General features: G+C 43.0%; 3 protein-coding genes across 4 annotated transcripts in view; 2 read left to right on the top strand and 1 right to left on the bottom strand.

The window, feature by feature from the left end:
• The first annotated feature begins 390 nt into the window (after positions 1-390).
• Positions 391-4,660, top strand: sla1a (Src like adaptor 1a). The gene is made up of 8 exons (XM_062410514.1): positions 391-543; positions 957-1,042; positions 1,851-1,950; positions 2,140-2,226; positions 2,443-2,546; positions 3,065-3,196; positions 3,632-3,758; positions 4,040-4,660. The coding sequence occupies exons 1-8, from the start codon at positions 509-511 to the stop codon at positions 4,239-4,241; spliced, it is 873 nt and encodes a 290-aa protein (XP_062266498.1). The 5' UTR covers positions 391-508; the 3' UTR covers positions 4,242-4,660.
• A 7,587-nt stretch (positions 4,661-12,247) lies between these two features.
• On the top strand, positions 12,248-14,207 carry abitram (actin binding transcription modulator). The gene is made up of 6 exons (XM_062409534.1): positions 12,248-12,431; positions 12,568-12,619; positions 13,206-13,335; positions 13,429-13,505; positions 13,581-13,650; positions 13,761-14,207. Exons 1-6 carry the CDS (start codon positions 12,350-12,352, stop codon positions 13,896-13,898), a joined length of 549 nt encoding a protein of 182 aa, XP_062265518.1. The 5' UTR covers positions 12,248-12,349; the 3' UTR covers positions 13,899-14,207.
• A 47-nt stretch (positions 14,208-14,254) lies between these two features.
• The window catches only part of ctnnal1 (catenin (cadherin-associated protein), alpha-like 1), a 46,509-nt gene continuing 41,671 nt past the window's right edge, over positions 14,255-19,092 (bottom strand). For both annotated transcript variants that reach the window (XM_062409531.1, XM_062409532.1), the window contains exons 16-19: positions 18,539-18,595; positions 17,039-17,158; positions 16,366-16,449; positions 14,255-15,883 (exon numbers count right to left, since the gene is read on the bottom strand). In XM_062409531.1, coding sequence (XP_062265515.1) covers positions 15,713-15,883; positions 16,366-16,449; positions 17,039-17,158; positions 18,539-18,595 — 432 coding nt within the window. In that variant the 3' untranslated portion in view covers positions 14,255-15,712. The remainder of the gene's footprint in view (positions 15,884-16,365; positions 16,450-17,038; positions 17,159-18,538; positions 18,596-19,092) is intronic.

Raw genomic sequence — 19,092 nt, 5'->3', positions numbered from 1 at the left:
TTTTCAGGGGCTGTAAATTTGGTCATAATAAAAGGATATTTGTTAGCTTTTTCAAAAAATAGGAGTCAAAAATGCTTAGCTGCAAAAAATTCAATAAAGATTATGTTAAAATTAGGGAGATGAGTGTTTGTTTTATTGAATCAAGCCATGGAATATCAATTAAAAACAATAAATAAGTTTTAAATCACGTTAGTGGTCGGAATATCTTCCGTGAACCAGTTCATTTTCTTCTTTTTATACTTTGTTTCTTTCGAACTCTATATGGATATGAGCTATTTCCAGAGATAACCACAGTGGCAGTATGTGGCATTAGCATGCTCCTCTTTCATAAGCTGCGCTGGCCCTCTTCCTCATTTCAATACAGGAAGTGTGTTTGCAGTCAGATGCAGGTCTGTTGCCACACTCTGTGACGGGTCATTCCTGTAAACTTCTGTGAACATGGTACTTCTCTAGTACCAAGCACCGCCACCATGCCCGGTTCGGGACATCATCGCTCGTACCACACTTGATGCCGTCGCAGCAGGCGAACTATAAATCCTACAGGTAGGTGTTCATATTTCAATTCCGTACAGAGGGAACTGTTGACCCTCCATCCTTTCCATCTGAACACTGTGTGGTGCAAGCCTCTGTTGAAATGCAAGCACACAAATGTGCAAATCTGATGAATCATAATATAAAATGACCAATGCTTTGCAATTTGAAAGCGCTAGTATTTTGAAAGTTAAACAGAACTCGATGGTGCAATGGAAACATACACATCGCACCTCAGCAGTCCCATTTTGCAATGAGTCTGTTGGGGACATCGTGCAATTGTGAGTTTTTAGGAAGTTACAAACTTTGTGGTGGAGAGGCAGAGAGAAGTTCAGCGGTATAGAAAAAATACAGCTTGTTATACAAGTGGAAAATGTAACCGATTGGCTTATTTACATCTCATTGTCTGTCTGCTGTCACTTCAGGCTGGAGCCCGTCTGGAAGATGGGGAACATGATGAAAGGTGGGATCGCCGGGGACAAGCTCGACAACTTTGACAGCTCTCAAAAGAGTAAGTTTTTAAATAACACAAAAAAATGTGGTGAAGAAACCAATTTAGTTTTAGTTTGAAGCAGCTGAAGTAGTGTGGAGAGTTTGAGAAGGGTCGCAGATCACAAATAATTACACATCCTGCATTTGTTTATCACCTATTGTGTGAATTTGTCAACAGAAGTCCTAGCTCAAGTTTTGCAGCTCCAGATATTTTTTTGCATGTGTGAAAATATTTAAATAGAGTGTGTGGGCCGACTGGTGGCGTACTCCTTAAAGCTTAAAGGAACTCTCTAGCTGGAAATGTGAAGGAACAGTTGCATTTCAAAGTGGTGACATTTTAGAAGACGTGAACATTGTGCCCATTCATTTCAATAGGAAACATTTATATATACCATTTAAAATATTTCTAAAAGTGTGAAATCTATATGAGCTGAACATTTTAAAGCTGGAATGGAGTTTCTGAGCTGAAGCAAGTAGAAGTAGTTACGAAAAGGTGGAAGTACTTGTAGCATTTACAGAGTACATGTCCAAAACAAATGTCGTAAGAAAAGTGCTCTGCAACACATCTGCACTGAAGTTCACTGACCTCTTGGCTGCCAGAAAGTGTTCACATGCTTTGAAACATGCACAGCTTTGTTAATATGACCATATCAGGAATGTCATAATAGAGTAAATTACACTGAAAACTAATTCAAACAAACACTCACATTATTTGACAATAAATTCTGATAAGGCTTCGTTTTTTGGACATTCTTTGACTTTTCCAAAGCAAGTCTGTGAAACATTGCGTGTCTGTTTGTAAATGCCGTAAATATTGTTCCTGGCAGGTTCTGAGGACAACACGGTGGTGGTGCTCCAGGATTACCCGTCGTCTGATATCAGCGAACCCATCTACCGGATGGGGGAGAAGCTCCAAGTCCTCGCACAGTACGATCACATTTTGCATTCTTGTTTGAAAAGTACCCAGCTTTCTGACCCAGACGTGCATTTTTTCGGAGAGAAGATCATAAATAAAATATGAGGAACTAGAAACAGCGAAGGAGCTCTCAGAGTATGGAGAAGTGCTCACACAAAAGGTCAACTGTTGATTCCTCTTTGCCTCTTTGCGTTGGTCAGGGAGGGTAACTGGTGGAGGGTTCGCTCCGTCCAATCACGGAAGGAGAACTACATCCCCAACACTCATGCGGCGAAGGTCTATCACGGGTAAGTTCAATGATACTGAGGCTGTCCTCATTGGTCTACAGCTGGTCTGTTTGAGTGTACAAAAAAATCCCTAATCTTTCTTCACCTTTATCTCTAAGATCTTTCTCCGAAGAGACCAAGATATCAGTTGTGTTTCGTGTGACAGTTTCCATGGTGTAAACTGGTAAATGTTCTGCATTTAATCTGATCTCTGGCTGATGTTTGTTGCTGTGTCAGGTGGCTGTTTGAGGGGGTGGAGAGGCAAAAGGCCGAAGAGCTGCTGCTTCTACCTGTGAACCGAGTGGGTGCGTTTCTGGTGCGGGAGAGCGGCAGGGAGAGAGGTGAGCGTCTGCGGCAGTCACCTTTTCATTTGGGATAAACGCCGGGTTTCAGTAATTGTTAGAAAGCAAAGGGAAGAAGTGAGAAGTCAACAAGTCAGACTTAAATCATGAAAAAGAGGTTTTGTGCTGAAGGAGAGGGCGCGAATCTTGAGTCTGAAACTAATGAGAAAATAGTTTTCACTGATGTTTCCAACTGAATACACAGATCCTTGAGGATTGCCAATGGAGAAAAAATGTTTCTATACACTTTTTGTGTAATACAGAACAGCAGAAACATGATCACATTAACTAAAATGTGTACACGCAGGAATATCGCTGGTCAGAGCTCAACGAAGAGGAACTCCACGCCCACATTTCCTTTGATACTCAAACAGAAACAAGCTCAGACAATAGTAAAGCCGTTCACTTATTTACATGTAGACAAGAAAATCAATAACAGTCTCTTGTACAATAAATATGAAGATACTGCATATAATCTGATTTGATATCATTAAGTGGGTGGTGTTTGTGTTCTTCAGGCCAGTACTCACTCTCAGTGAGGCACCGGAACATAAAGCACTATCGCATCTTCCGACTGGACAACAGCTGGTACTACATCTCCCCCCGCCTCACTTTCCAGTGCCTGGAGGATATGGTCAACCACTACTCAGGTGGGCGGATACACAAACACTTCATATAGCACAGCTCATTAGAAACACACAGGCCTGAAAGACTAATAATAATGATCAAAACTTCACATGTAGAGCTGAACGTGAGCGAAAACACTAGTGCAACCACATGAACCCAAAACAACTTGTGATCTCAATGTGGAACTGTTTCTTATCAGGTCGCGTTTTTATAAATACATTTCCTGCTCTGACGAATCATTTTTGGAACAAAACAGGAAGTGACATACTGCATGCAAAGTAGCACAAAAAAAGTGTTATCATTGCTTTCTGGAAAACTGCAGTTCTTCGGGGCAAATACCCACTTCACAAGTGTGGTCGTGTGTGTGCTCTTGAGTAACAGAGTGTGACAGAGGTTATTGCAGTTATGGAAAATAACAGAGAGCAGTGTTATAGTTACCCCCGCCTTTGCCTTCACAGACGCTGCAGACGGCCTATGCTGTGTGCTGACCGCTCCCTGCCTGTCGGCCGCGGCCCCTCAACCAGTCGATCCTGCAGCTCCGCCCGTTGTCATGCGACGCAACTTCGACTGGAAGAAAGTAGACAGGTACGATACGGGCTCGGTGATGGTGACTGCAGATAGGGAGTTTGTTTCGAGTCAGCTTAAGATGGTTTTGATTGTCGAAAATAGCAAAGATTAGATGCAAGAATTTAAAGTAAATAAGGTTTGTTTCCATTTACAGTTCTAAACATTGAAGCAGACTTTTTATTCACCTGGATCAAATATCCAAAAGTAGACTTGGATTGCAGATTTGGAGGTGGAAGAAGACATTTGTAATGCTAAGCTGCTCTGTTCTCATCGAATGTCTACATCTCCTGTCATTGCAGGAGGCAGCTGGTGAGCACAGAGAGCTGCAGTGACAACGCGGTGAGCTACGGGGTCAGAAACAGCATCGCCGCCTACCTGTCCTTCTCTGAGACTCAGGACAATGCACAGTTCCGGGGGAAGAGCAGGAAGAAGAAGAGCAAATCCGTCTACGTTCTCCCCGATAGCCGCCTGCAGCACAGTGAATTTGACGAAGACTTCTAGAGGCGGCGGTGGGCTTCAAAAAAACTGGAATAGCTTCAAGCGGGGGGGGGGGGGGGGGGTCCTTCTCAGAAATCTACCACTGCTCTGATGTCAGCAGAGGTCTGTGCTGAACATTCCAAACGTCACACTTCAACGGAAAAAAAAAACGCAAAGTGCACGACACTTTGACTGACCTGGTACAGAAAGAACTAGGTTGCAGTGGACAACAGTGCAATTGAAATGTGATGTGTGTGTGTGTGTGTGTATTCTGCATATGAGCCAGAAACAGTCTTATATGTCATTGTGATTGTATGAAGGGGACTTGTAAGCTGTCGGCGCTGTTGGGTCATGTTAATGTCTATATTATATTTTGTCGCTTTCAAACCGTCAAACCTAATCAAACCTGTGGTGTTAATAAATGTTCAATGGTTTAAAAGTCATATTGGGAGAACAGTTTGAATTTGCATTGATTGACTCATTTGATCATGTGATCTTTTGTTTATATATTGATCAGAGCATTATATAGAGTATTAGGTGATGATACTAGCGTGGAAATCTACAAAACCAAACTCTCCTCTGACATTTTTCACATTTTGAACCTCCTCTGATTTCAGCTCGAGCTAAACATTTGTAGCCACTTCTCTGAGGAAACAGACCGATGAGCCTGGGTCTAAATAAACAGCGTGACCATCTTTAGTTCCCTGCTCGTGGCTGGTGCATGTGAGTCAGAGAGTCAAACCCTGATAAACATGTCGAGGAATTCAAGGTGCAATGGGAGCTTAGTCAGTCTGTGAGGAAGAGTTGACTGGAGGTGACGCGTTGGTCTCCTGGAGGCCTGCATGCATACGTGGCAGCAACACAACGGACTCACTGGATGATAACTTGGATAAGAAATCATTTGTCAGACCTTTATCTAATCTTTGCTTTTTCGTGTGAAAAACCACATGTTTTTTTTTTTTTACCCTTTAAGGCCTCTCGAATATTCTACATATTCAGTTTGAGAAGGGAAATCACATTTCACCCACTACAGGTAAACACTGCAGTCGATTGAAGGGTCACGAGTGAAACATGTTGTGAGGAACAGGTTCAAAGATCACGCGTCATTTTCAACCAACAATGATGGATGTGAAACTTCACTGCTGCTGTGTTAACTTCCGTGGGAACACTTACTGAAACCTGAGCTATTTTGAGAGCAGTTTCAGATTGTCTGATAAGGCGTACATCTCCAAACTAATGAGCCACGAGGCTGGCGACCTGCAGCCAGTCTTCTTTACTATCGTTCGTCACGTTTATGAGCCGACTGTGTGTGACCTGTCGAGCTCAGCGTTTTTTTCTTTCTCAGTTAAACAGAGGGATCAAAAAGGTTGCCTGGGTTTAAAATTGTAGTAAAATACCTGCGAGTAACCGGGAAGTCAAGCAGGGTGTGTGTGTGTGTGTGTGTGTGTGTGTGTGGTTGTGTGGTTGTGTGTGTGTATTTGTGTGTCGAGTGGAACAATCGCGGCTGCCCCATGCAGAGGCTGCTGTCCACTCAGCATTACTCACTCCTCACATCAGACAGCTTCCCTCCAGACGACGTGGAGCCCGTTTGGAAAAAGGCTGGAGGTGCTCTGAGGGAATTTGTTGCCGATCAATGATTCATTGGGAATTTTTGAGATGACGATGGTGGTCACGTCTTGAATCCGAAATGAGGGGGAAGATGTTGGGAAATCTTTCTCCTCAAAGGCTCCTTGTGTAAAGTTCAAAATAAACTGAACCTTCCCTCCGACCCATCTGCTCATTCTTATTCCACTCCAAACAACTCTTCCCTGATGATCATGTGAGCACGTCCTCCATCACCAATGCAGATATGAAAGACAACACCCCGTCACCCTGCCAATCATCACACATCTGTGTGTGTACCCAAGGAAAACAAAGGCTCTCAGTGGGGCAGAGGGGGGGAAGAGTTACGGCTCAGACGTAAGAAAAGCAGACACCTGCGCAGAGCATGTTGTCTTACGAGAAGTCTCCGGCTTCAAGATGACACAAAGGGGATTTGAGGTTCCTGCATCTGAATTCTGTTCAATGTTCCCATGGATGTGAGCACCAAGGAAAACACTTGAACGCTGCACTCTGGCCTTTTTCTTGTTTTCCCTGCAAGAAGAGGAATGGAGAGCCGAGGCCTGTCCGCATCTCTCGTCTTCAGGAATGAGAAGAAGGTGCAGGGAGAGGGGTGAGGGATAAATGAAGGAAATTAAGAGATGCAGAGAGATTCGTCCTCCTGCGGCCTGTTTTCGGTTAATCGGGTTCCTTCTTATTCTCGCCACATCCTCTCGCTCCTCCCCGAGGCCCAGCTGTCCAAACCGCTGACCTCACCACTAGTTAGAATCCAGATACATGTTTGCTTAGCTCAATCAAAAACACACTCCCTGCTTTAATTAAAACTGCAGCCACTTCTCTCACCATCACATGATGTAATGTTAAACTCTAACCCGGACCTCTTCCTCAATAGGTGTAGAATGACAACAATGGCAGGAACTGAAAAATAGTCCTTCCGGTGCCAAAATCGTGGCAGTGATGTAATTTCTCTGGGAAAATCCACGACTTAACGAAAGTAATGGGAGACCTAATTTGAAAATCCTCCCGGTGAGGCGAAAACAACCTCTTCCAAAGGATGCTGTCCACAACACTCGCCTCACAGGAAACAGCACATGAGAACATGTCCTTTAATGCTGAAACCAGGGGCCTCGGCCAATGCACACACACCATATTCAACGCCGTCCAGGGAGCCGGGGGAAAAACAAACAGAAAAGCGAACGTTGCAGAAGAAAAAAAAAAGCTCCACATCTTTGCCGGGGGAACGAGCTGCTCCAACGTGACCTGTCAGGACTCAGCGTCTGCTCCCATTCCTGAGAGCACTTCTCGTAAATACTGCTGAACAAGGAGGGGACGTTCCCTGTGCTGAGAAAATATGCAACAACCTTTTGTAAAAAAAAAATTGCATAAGGACACTTTCCCTTTGTGTGTTACAGCTGCTTTATCAGCTGGAACTGAGTGACACTGTTGATAGCTACTATAGTCCCTGAACTCTTTTTAGAACATTGGATAAGATGGTGAGTATCCAATATACATATACAGCAGAGATTAGGGACATATCATCATTGAATCACACAACACCCTCTGCTAAGGGAGGTCCGACACCTGGGTGTGTTACCCTAACATCTTGGTGCCCAGTCGGGGCCTTTTATCACCCCTGGCTGCAGCGTTCTGAGTTTCAGTAGAACTCTATATACAGGACGATAGAACCAAGCTTGGTTGATTGTGAAAAGCCTGAAAGAATATTGCTGGATGAGGGGAAATAAAAGACATTTGGATTTGGAAAGCTTCAAGTCAGGCAAGAGGCATAAATGAGTTCTTCTGGGAAGCAGTTAAAGGACAGATATTTGGATGAATCGGAACAACCTGGCTCTGCTGTCATTCAATTTGGCAGCCGAGTGCAGAGCCCCAGAGCATCCTGCCTGCTGCCGAGCTGCGAGCACACGAGGTGAAGAGTTCCTCTCGGAGAAAAGCAAATTTTCCATGAGGAGAATTCCAAGCAGCCGTCTGCCGCGTGGCTCCTCACAAATAATTAACACAGGCAACGTGGCGTCTGATTAGAAATTCAAATGTCGGTCAACCTAAATAAGCCCAATTGGTGTCTTATATATATTTGTCCTCTTCGGAGTCTCATAAACTTTAATGTTTTACTAATTTGTGGTTAGAATCCAAAGTTTAACCTCTAAAACCTGCAGATCATTCCATGTATGTTCTTTCCATTGCCCTCAGCTCCTGTTGAACCCCATGTATCTATGGAGATTGGTACTCAGGGTGACAGCCATGGTAAAAGGTAGCATCGGGAACAAGTGCTGCACAGTCAGTGAAATGAAAGAGAAGAAGAGGGAAACAAAGACGAATGCTCTCCAGGTCGAAGAGCTGGCACCAGATGGATCCGTCACAGACAGAAACAAATACGTGACGGATGACTACAGATCCGCTCGGCTCCGCTCACTTACTGAAACATTCATCTTCCCTTGTGGGTTGTTATCTCTCGGACTGGAGGTTCATATCGTTCACGATGTACGTTAGGGACTAAAATAAAAGACGCGTAAGTGTCAGCTGTCGAAACAAAACCACTTCCTGTTGATCAAACACTAAACAGGCCAAAGCTCAAATTATGTCAATGCAGTGTCTCTCAAACGTTAACTTTTAAGAAAACCTTCTTCTCAGCAGTGATGTGGGAGCATTTCACGTCTGGGAGTAGAGACGTCCTGCAACAACAACCTCTGCCAGGGACATTTAATTCCTTTCTCTCACACATGCAGCTTAGACACAGACACACACACACACACTCTCCCATCTAAAACAGTGATATCTTTATATCCTTTATCTGAAGCAGATGTCTAAATAACTCGCTGTCACTCAGGGTGTTGTTCATGCAAACCGTTGTTTCTTTAAGGGAATCGTTTGTCATTTTGGGGAAAATGCCTTTCTGGCAGAGATGAGAAGATTATATCAATCTCGTATTTGTCTTTTGAAAATGGAGCGACAGCCATTAGCTGCACACCACATTATACCTCTCCATGAGAAACAAAAAAGTATTGTTGAATCAACACTTTAGGAGAGCCAAGACCTCTTGACCTGGAGCAGTTCCCTGATGATAAATGTTTTGACAAAAAGGTGCTGATCAAGAATTGATTTACACACACTCACATAGTCAGTGCCTGAGGCCCCCCCGCTGCCTTTGGACAGGGGCCAGAAATAACAGAAAAGCTCTGACGTGATTAATCGCACTTTTGGCTGCTGATTTTCCAGATCAGAGAGAAATAATAATAGCTTGACACGGGACCAGGTTCTTAACAGAGAGGTAGCGCTCCAGTGCAGACGTTTCGTATGTAAAGTTCAGTGAAATGTGCTCGGGAAGGGGGGGGGGGGGGGCTGTTACATGTTGGAACAATCACCGACTAAGCTTTTTCAAGGGGAAAACCAGTCAGATATGTGAAGTGGCCTTATTGTACGATCGGTCCTTTCATTAAAGCGTTAAATGTTATATGTGCTCTCACTAAAATACTCTGACACGACAGCACATTGGCCCTAAAAAAGATACGAGCGCTACCCTGAAATAACATACATCCTCTGATCCACTGTATGTACCTAATGTGCACTTTGGCAGCACATTACTCAGTGTATTTAATGATAGCTGCAGATGAGTGTGTGTGTGTGTGTGTGTGTGTGTGTGTGTGTGTGAATGTGTATGTCTCCTGTTTCTTTCCAGGAAAAAGATGGGAGCTATTTCCAAGTACTGCATGCCTTTCCCTATTTTCCTGGACATTAATTCAAGGCAGATATACTGAAACCAGGCCTGCATTGCATACAATTCCACTCCTTAACACTGAGCTGCTGAGAGTGTTACTGATAGCCTGTCTACATGGACTACTTTGGGGAAAAGAAATTTCATTCGTTGCACTAATTCTCTCCATCTGCACGAGAGCGCAGAAATATTCCATCTGTCTTGGTGAAACGCTCCAGAACCTGTGCCACAAAGACGGAAATCTTCAATTCTCTGCTCTGGAATTTAACTGAGGTGGGTCCAGTCCTAAAGATAATACAAATGGGATCACCACAGGTATCCAATTAGCCACGCAGGCGTCACCCCTCTGAGTCAGAGCTTCTCTTTTCCCTTATCAGGCTCGGCTTTGGCACAGAGGAGCTCCCACTGTTTAAAAGCTTGACATCCTCCATGTGGAAGGAGAGACTGCATGGAGTCCAACAGCCAAACAGCTGGCGAGTGAAGAGGAGCCGCTCGCTGTAGCAGTAGCTGACGTGGAGCTACAGTGCGTGTGCATCACACACACACACACACACACATACATACACACACTGATGCCTGTGCAGCTGGAGCCACTCGAGAAGCCTGTCAGATGGCCAATGAGTGAGCCTCAAAGTTGAGTCTTGAACAGGGGGAGACTGAGTGCGTTTCATTCCAACAACATGCAGAAGTTTAAGGGCTGGTAATGTACACACACACACACACACTTGACAAGAACATGTATGCAATGAACCGATTGATAAACACATATGCAAACACACTCATGCACACTACAAATACCAGCATCCTTTGAGGGAATGTACTGGTGAACAGGATGGACTGACTCACTTCCCTCTCATTCAACATTTTGAAACTGTCAAACCTCTTTGCGAGTTTTTTACAGAATGTAATCTATTACTCTCTTCTCCCAGAGTCAGGTGATGAGCATCTACTCTTTCTAATAGCAGCAGTTTTCTGTGAGAAATTTCTGGAAAAGAATCACAAGTGACGCTGTTGAATCATCTTAAAAAATGTTTCTTGTTTATTGGATGCGCCTGATGCAAGACTTCATATCTATGGGATCCTCCCTGTGTGTCCACTGTCTCCACAATGGTGTTGTGTTTCATCTGTGAAGTATTTACAGACTCCGGGCCGACCACAGACAGAGCGGTCACGGAAAAACACATTACGATGGGTCCCGACAGCAAAACTTTCCAGGTCTCGGGGAATGGATACATGGAGAAGTCATTGTGCCCCCGAACGCCAGCCTAGTCTCCCTCGCTCCTGTGCCGCCAAGATGAAGTCATCATTACCTAATCTGCCTCGTGCCAATGCCCTAAACTATGTGTCCCTCAGCATTGTCCACTGAGTGCAAGGCGCGCACGGGGGCCAGATATGTTTGGTATGTGATTGGTCTGGGTCAGAGAGGGGCTATTTGTCACATCCAGGGAGGGGAACATTCCTTCATTCCTGGATCCAGTCTCCCTCAGACCTCTTCATTGCATAATCCACTGGGATGCAGACTCAACATGCTAATACATTAAGTCTGTAAGAGTCGTGAGAGCAAAGTGAAAGAAGTCACCGATAGAAGCCTGAACACAGATGATCACATTTACACTGTCAGGGGGAATATAACAACAAACATTAAAGAGTGTTTAACTGTTTCAAACATAAACAAATACAGCTTAATAATATATCAAAATCTTTATTTGGAGATTTTTTTTGTAGTTCAGGGATTAGTTTAATGTTAACGTTGATACCCATTTGAGGACACTTGGTTTTAATCACACAAGATAGGTATTCTGTGGTTGTTAACAGTAGCCTGCCATCTAGTGGGCATTGTGAAAAACTGTGCTCACAATGGACCCCGTTATAACAGTTAACAACAGTATGAGTAGTAAAATAATAACCTGCTATGAGATACACTATTTCTATTTTAAATTAAAAAAAATGTACACAGTGCCCTGGCCTCCAGTTGACAGGTTCACAACACAAAGGTAGTCTATGCAGGAACCGCCTTGTGGCCTGTTATCATATTAAATCGGATAGATTTGATTACGATTCACGTGATGTCGAACAGCCGCCACTAATGTTGCATTTTAACTCAAAGCTGCAATAATTTGAACAAGGGATGTCTGAGCCTTGAAGCTCATTAGGGCAGTTGTCTATGAGGAACAAACAAATTCATAATTATAAATAAGTGCAGAAATACATAATTTAATAACTGTGAAAATGATTAAACTGCCCTTTCATCACTACAATTTATTTATTTATCATTTATTTATGTACTTTATTATTAATTCATTTATTTCATGTCATTTGTTGTCCCTCACAGTTAGTTGTTTACTCTGCTTGACTGGAAATGCAGACTGGAATAAGGGAAACCATCAGGAAACTGCACTACTGTCAAAACATTTTATGTTGTGTTGTTTTGTGTTGAAGGAGGATGAGGTGAGAGCTGGACTATTTTCACCTTCTGTTCAAATGCCCACTTACTCCGGTGAAATAATCATGTCATTTTTAGTTACTTGCAGGATTCTGTTCAGATGAACTTCGTGTATTTTATTAGTTAGTTGAGATTTACTTCATTCGTGTATTTCATTAGTTTATAAAACTTCCGCTAACTCACCTCTTCCATTCCGGGGAAACGGGTAAAAAAAAAGCATCCGGAACCTAAGCTGCCGGGCGAGTTTAAATGACGGACCATTACTGTGCCACATCATTAGCGGTCCGTCAAGCCAAATCGTGGAGTAGCAGACATTTCTACAATTTATTGTGTTTTCTCACAGTCGTGTTGTCAATAGTTTTAATGGACGACACAGAGCAGAGAGACCCAGAGGACATTGCGCCTTCAGTTATTGAGAGGTACTACACGCGGTGGTACAGAGCAGGTAAACACAACCTGAATGATCCTTTCCTGGTGTTAGCTGGGTGCTAAGTCAGCTAGCGTTAGTTGAACCTACAGGGATAGACTGCAATTTAAAATGGTCACTAATGTTTTCATCTGATTGTCTTGATCTGATTTAGATATGAAGGGGAAACCGTGTGAGGACCATTGCGTCCTGCAGCATTCAAACAGGTAAGACATGCTCGTGTTTACTATCAGATAAACTACATGTCCTTGTTTTAACGGGTAAATAAGTTCACACCGAGTGTAGTTAGAGATACATGAGCTTTTGGAAAATGTAGGTCCTCCAGTAAATGTTTTAATTTCCTGATAGTTTGGTTGGGTTATTTTTTTTTTGGAATTGTTGTTTGTGGGGGAACAAAACTATTTGGAGCATTATTAAATAAATAAATAAATAAAACGTGACAAATTACAACTTCAAACTAGGACGAAGGTTTACAACAATAGTAGCTTATCTCCAGCCGATACACTATTATTCGGATCATCCTCTTTATTTAGCTGATGTGTTTTATTCTGAATATTTTAAACATTGTTTTTGCAGCTCATTTCCTAAACAGAATATTAGTCTCTTCTATTATCTCATTGCTTTCCTTTGCATTTTCCGTTACCTTATGGCTTTGCTTTGTTACAAATTTCTTGCCGGAATTATTTATGTGAACCTAAATAAACAGAATCAACAGAGGTCTATATTGAAAAAAGAAAAGCAAGAGATTTGTAACTTATTCCAAAGGCTCATTTATTAAATTTGTGATTGCAGAATATGTGTTGTCACATTAGCAGAGACTCACCCGATCCTCCAGAACGGACGGACAATCACGAGCATCAACTACCAGATCAGCGATGGCTGCAGTCGGCTGAAGAATAAAGTGTCTGGGAAATCCAAGCGGGTAACTCTTAAAAGCTCCGCATGCTTTATGTGCATACCCTTGTCCATCTGCATCTTCAGGACCTTCTAACCCTTTTGTCCCCCCTCATTATAGGGCGGACAGTTCCTTACTGATTTCGCACCTCTGTGTAGGATCACATGTTCAGATGAGACTGAATACACAATCTACAGGTGAGGCAACAGCCTGTTTTCTAGATTTATATTCTGCATACGTGTACCGATGACTCACAAATCTTATCTTTTTAGCTGCATCAGGGGCCGTCTTCTTGAGGTCAATGAGAGTATTTTAAAAACACCTAAACTCCTGCTGGAAAAGGTAATTATGTGCACATCTGGGTATCGCATGCTGTGATAATGTAAATAAACAGTGATGCACACGGAGCTAATCACGTCTCGAACTGTGTTAATCTTGTCTCATCTGAGCAGCCGGCCACTGAGGGATACATCGCCGTCATCCTGCCAAAGTTTGAGGAGAGCAAGAGCATAACGGAGAATCTTCTGAGCCGAGAGGACTTTGAAAGAATAGTCTCCAAACGGATTGCTGGTGAATCGCAGCCGTCCTGACGGCGCTTGGTGTTCCCGCCCTGTTCCAAGTCCCAGCTGTTTTGGAGGTGTTTATCTTCCCTCAATTCCCACCAGGCTGGATAAAAAACAACAACTGCGGATGCCATCCTGGAAAAGTGACATTTACTTGTGGTGACTCCTAAAAGACTTTCAAGCTTTGTACTTCTCAACCTAAACTTATTTTTATGTTAAATTGAAAGTTTGAGGAGGCCCCCTTGGTTTGTTTTTTTTGTCATTTGAAGAACAAGTAGAAAGAGGAAATAATTACATTCTCTGAATACTGCAATTAAATGGAACCAAAAAATTGAATTGGTTAGAATTATTTTTGTAGAATCATTAAAAAGAACTGACACGTATTTAAGAAAAATATTGTTTATTTTTTTATGTGTCACTTTTAGCTTTTCAATTGTCAAAAGAATAGATGATCCAAAACTAGATCTAAGATTTCTTCACATCTGTAGAGCCACTACACCCAACATACCTGCTCAGTCAGTTCAAAGCATCTCTAAACTTAACGTCTGTTATAACACCCTCACCTAGTACCAAAGTCATAACCTTAAGAAACATACTATATATATATATATATATCTCTATATATTTATATATGATTCAAGTACCAGAATATACATACCATATACCACTCAATACATAGGCAGCTTCACAATGATAGTCTTCATAACAAGTACACTTCAAGGCTCTATTAGACACTGGTGCCATTTCAGAAATATCATCTCTCATATCTTTTGTGGGAAAAAGAGAATTACTGTTTACACTTAATGTGGTTTGACAAGACCGGGAACTTAATAACATAAAGTCCTAAAGCATCTCAGTGATGAGATTAAGCAGCCGAGAAACCAGGGTAAAATAAAAATGTGTCCAGTAATTAACGCTGGAGGACTAAGAGCTTTACATTTCATACTGGGAGCAAGCTGAAGATCTGAGCGTCTTCATGAGAACAATCTTATTTGGCATTAAATTGTTTTTTTCTTCTTTGCATTTCCTAACATGGCACATGGAAGATGGTCTATATCCTATGGAAATTAGATATTAATCATGTGGTGTAATCCACTATTAAAATACTTAACTATGCAGTAATTATGCACATGAGATGCTAACTATAGTGCATCGAGGACAGAACGTACCACAATGGCTAAAATGACATACAGAGTATTGACATTACAAGCCTATGGCACAATGAGCATAGGAGACTGGAACACAAGGGCTTGGTGACGGTGACATCATGCAGGGTGGGGTTTCAATCCACTGTTTTTTCCCCCCATTTGGCAAACGTGTGCAACAAGTTTACAGAACACCACAAAGCAAATAGACTTCTTACGCAGAGGCACGTAGTGAAGACGTGTGTATGGCCGAGCTGAACATTAAGTGAACTTCCTTCCTGGTTCACCAACAGATGATCAACTTAATGAAGGGTGATTGCAATTTATCAGGCTTGTGCCAGAAAAGGCTCGATACTAATGGCAAAGTCTTACTATTGGCTGATTGTCTCCATCTTGTGGACTGGGGTGGAACTGGCACTTCAGGGAACAAACTACCCTCATGGGCACCGAAAGCTCGGGTCTGCTTTTTCCTTATAAACCTTAAATAGATTCACCCTCCAGACAGCAAATACAAACTCTGACTAACCCAAAGCTGCCAGCTTCACCCAGCAGCTCTGGCCCACTTCGTGGTGGGTGAATGAGGATGAGGGGAGTAAAGTATTTCCTGGATTACACGTTCTCAAGGAAGGTGAGTTGGTCTATGTGCTGCTCCGAGGGAGAATAGTGTACAAATCAGTGTGCGACCGTTTTCCTGGATTATTTGCTCTCCAGCAGGTTGAGACCGGCCATGTGCTGCTCCATTGACTTGACACCGAAGCCGTTGCTGTTCATGCTGTTGAGAGCTCCCTCCTCTTTGACAGGTGTCGACGCATCCTGCCTCTCTCTCCAGTCATGCGGGGAGCCCAGGCTGCTTCTCTCTGACTTGTACTGCAAATGTATAGAAAATGAAAGTACAGACAAAAAAGTTTAAATACAGGTATAATGGAGAGACACAGTTTATACTATTAACAAGGAGGTATTGTTTTCATCTGGACTTGCTAGGTAGTTAGCAGGATTATGGAATAACTGCTGGACAGATTTCCACGAAAGATGATGGAAGGTCGAGTTTTGGGACAGGGAAGAACCAATTACATTTAGGTGTGGATTTAGATCCAGGATTCTTAAAAAAAAAAAGAGATCAGGTGTTTTTCAACATTTTCCTTAAATCTCTTAGAGAATAATTATGGTAAAAAAACATTCTGACTTGTTACCTGATGTTTAGGTGGCAATTTGGTGTAGATCCAAACAAGAATCCTGATCTAGTGAATTTGAAAGTGGTTTTATACGGGGACTGTTGGGCCTTGGTTGAGGAATGCACTCTTCTGAATGGCAGTCTATTAAATGTATATGAATTACTACCAGATGATCACCTTTTTATTGAGCTTGTTACAGAATGGGAGGACGGAGACAACCACAGCCAAGATGCCTCTCGCCGTCTGAATGGATGAGTCCACCTAAACACAAAGAAATAAAACGCATCCCCATTGCTTCACAAACCTCAGAGAGACACACACACACACACACAAAACTTTCAGTGATGAGTGATGAAGTTAACATCAGGATGGAGAGACAGGAGTCGATACATATCAAAGAGACGCTCATTAATCAGCAGAGGAAGCGCTACTCTTCATCCCGTCCTTTTGATTCCAACCTTCGCCTTCATTACAAGGAGACCTGAGGCAGTTCATCTCTGCCCCGAGATGCTCATTAATTCCTCACAGACCAACGCCCATTAATCTCTCGCCGTGTGTTCGATAATGCCGGCAGATCACTCAAAAGTTTAAGCCAGAGCCGGTAATGCAGTAAAGCGGTTAGTCGTGCTCTATTGCGAGTTCAGTTAGTTCATCTGTTGTTGCAGATGAGGTTTTGATGCCGTCAAAGGTAATTAGAGAGTCTGGTTTTTGCACTCAGCGGGATATTACTCATACATCAAAAATAACAGTCTCGGGGCAAAAACAAGTTGGTGATTCATTTTTAAGGACAATTGCAGACAAAACCCAAAAGAGAATAAGACAAACGCACACACAGGCGTAGTAAGGGTACCTTCTGGAAGGTGGCAGTCTTGCCCTGTACAGGAGTCTTGGCCCCCATCTGCAGCTGCTGGCACAGTGCCACCAGTTTCTCCATCTCTGTCATCACCGCAGACTTTTCCCCATCAACCAGCTGGAACAGACAGAAACAGGAGATATATGGTGTTCAGGGCAGCAGAGGTGGTTTACGACGATACTATCCGCGGACACTGGCTCAATATGTACAGACGGTAATACATTTGGTGGACTGGATTTGCAATCTTGGTCAAACACCAATCGAGTCCTATAAAAAGGAAAAGAAATTGAGGATAAAATTAATTAAAATCTGGTTCTTGCTTTATGTAATCCATCAGAAACAGCCAGGTCATGATCTACTGCTTAAGTCTGTTATCCAGCCGAGTTAATCCCCAGATCTGAGTCACGGGGGGCCATCGATCTACTTTGGTTACAAGCGTGCACAAGACCACAAATTAGCTAAAAACACCAGCCCTGTTATTCAGAGTTGAACTATTCATGACTGACAAAAGTACATAAAACCTTGATTAGGAGGCTCATTTTCATTTGCATAAAAAGTTCGATGAGAGCAACACAGATGTGCAACAAGTGCCGGATAAGTACAGGAGTGGAGGGAGACGGAGGGACTGCATTAGTGGGAGTTTGTTTAATGTAATTAATCAGAAAGTCTGAGACAAGTTAAAGAGCCGGGTCTCCTGATTATGAATTAATCCTGGGAGGTCATAGTCAACTCCCACACCTTCGTCCCCTCCGCACATGTGCACACCCACAGACACAGCGGTGATAAATGGCGGTCGTTAATGGCTGTCAAAAGGGGCCATTTAATTAAAAACTGGAGGACTTTCGGATGGAGTTGGTGGAGGGCAAGAGGAAGGAAGACACCGGGGCTACGTTTGTTTGCTGTGTCTCAACTCGGGAGGAAGAGGAGGACAGTGAAAATGTGTGACAGCCTTAATTTCCTGCCTCTCGCCGTGTGATTTATACGGCAGACCTGGTACCGTGGCATGCCAGAGTGGGTGATGTGGATGGATGTGTGTTTGTGTGAGAGGCGTAACACGAATGCGGGGCACAGGTGCCAGTGTGTGTGTGTGTATGTGTGTGTGTGGGTTCGGAGTTTAGCCTGTTCTCTCTGGTTTCACTCATTATTTACCTCTATGCTGACTTCTGCAACTTCCAATCAGTTTTCTGTAGTCAAGCAGATTCCAGCAGAGAACCAGGGGCATGCTGGGTAAAAATAAGTCTTTCTTCTATTTACTTAATTCATATTCAATATTACACAATAATTATTTTACTTCTTCTTTCTCGACACATTAGACTTTATCTAAAGTGCGTAATGTGCCCAGATATTTGGGAAAGGTATTACGTGAGTGGATTGTGATTTGGTAGCCAGGCTCAACTATGTGCAAGTGTGCATGTGTGCCTGCATGTGTGTGGGTTCGCGTGTGTGTGCAGGGAGAGAACGAGGAGAGACAGATTGATTCGTTGTGTTAGTCTATACCTGAGTGGAAAACGTGCGGAGAGCTGAGCACAGCTGGAGCCCCTCTTCAGAAAGAACCTTTAGAGTGAGTCAAAGACAAAAAGAAAAACACAAAGAAAATCAAAACAACTTTCCCAAATACCAGAAAACTTCACTTTTTAAAAAAATGAAAAAGGAAGCCAGTCAATAACAAGAAAGCACAGTTTGACAAATATTATGATTTCACTCTTTCACTGCTTCTCATCTGTATGCCTTCCCGTCTCTGTCCCTTCTCGTTCCTCTTCCTCTCTTATCTCCCTCGCTCCGTTGCAAATGGAATAAATCCTTGCTGACATATTTCGGCCACGATTCTACAAAGCACTGCACATTATTGGCAATGATCCCAATTCAATAGGATACACCCCCCCCCCCCCCCCCAAGCAACCTTGCTTGTTTAACCCCATGTATCCAAGGCGGCCAGGGAAAGTACCGCACTGAATTTCCATCGTGACGATAAGTCCTTCTCATGCTCTGCTTGATCTGAAAGATGGAAGTGAGTGACCGGAGCCTGGTATTTACTAACCTATTGTTCTACC

This window comes from Platichthys flesus, chromosome 17, assembly GCF_949316205.1.
Source record: "Platichthys flesus chromosome 17, fPlaFle2.1, whole genome shotgun sequence".
In the NCBI taxonomy this organism is placed as follows: domain Eukaryota; kingdom Metazoa; phylum Chordata; class Actinopteri; order Pleuronectiformes; family Pleuronectidae; genus Platichthys; species Platichthys flesus.
This window is presented reverse-complemented; position numbering and strand designations above follow the sequence as displayed.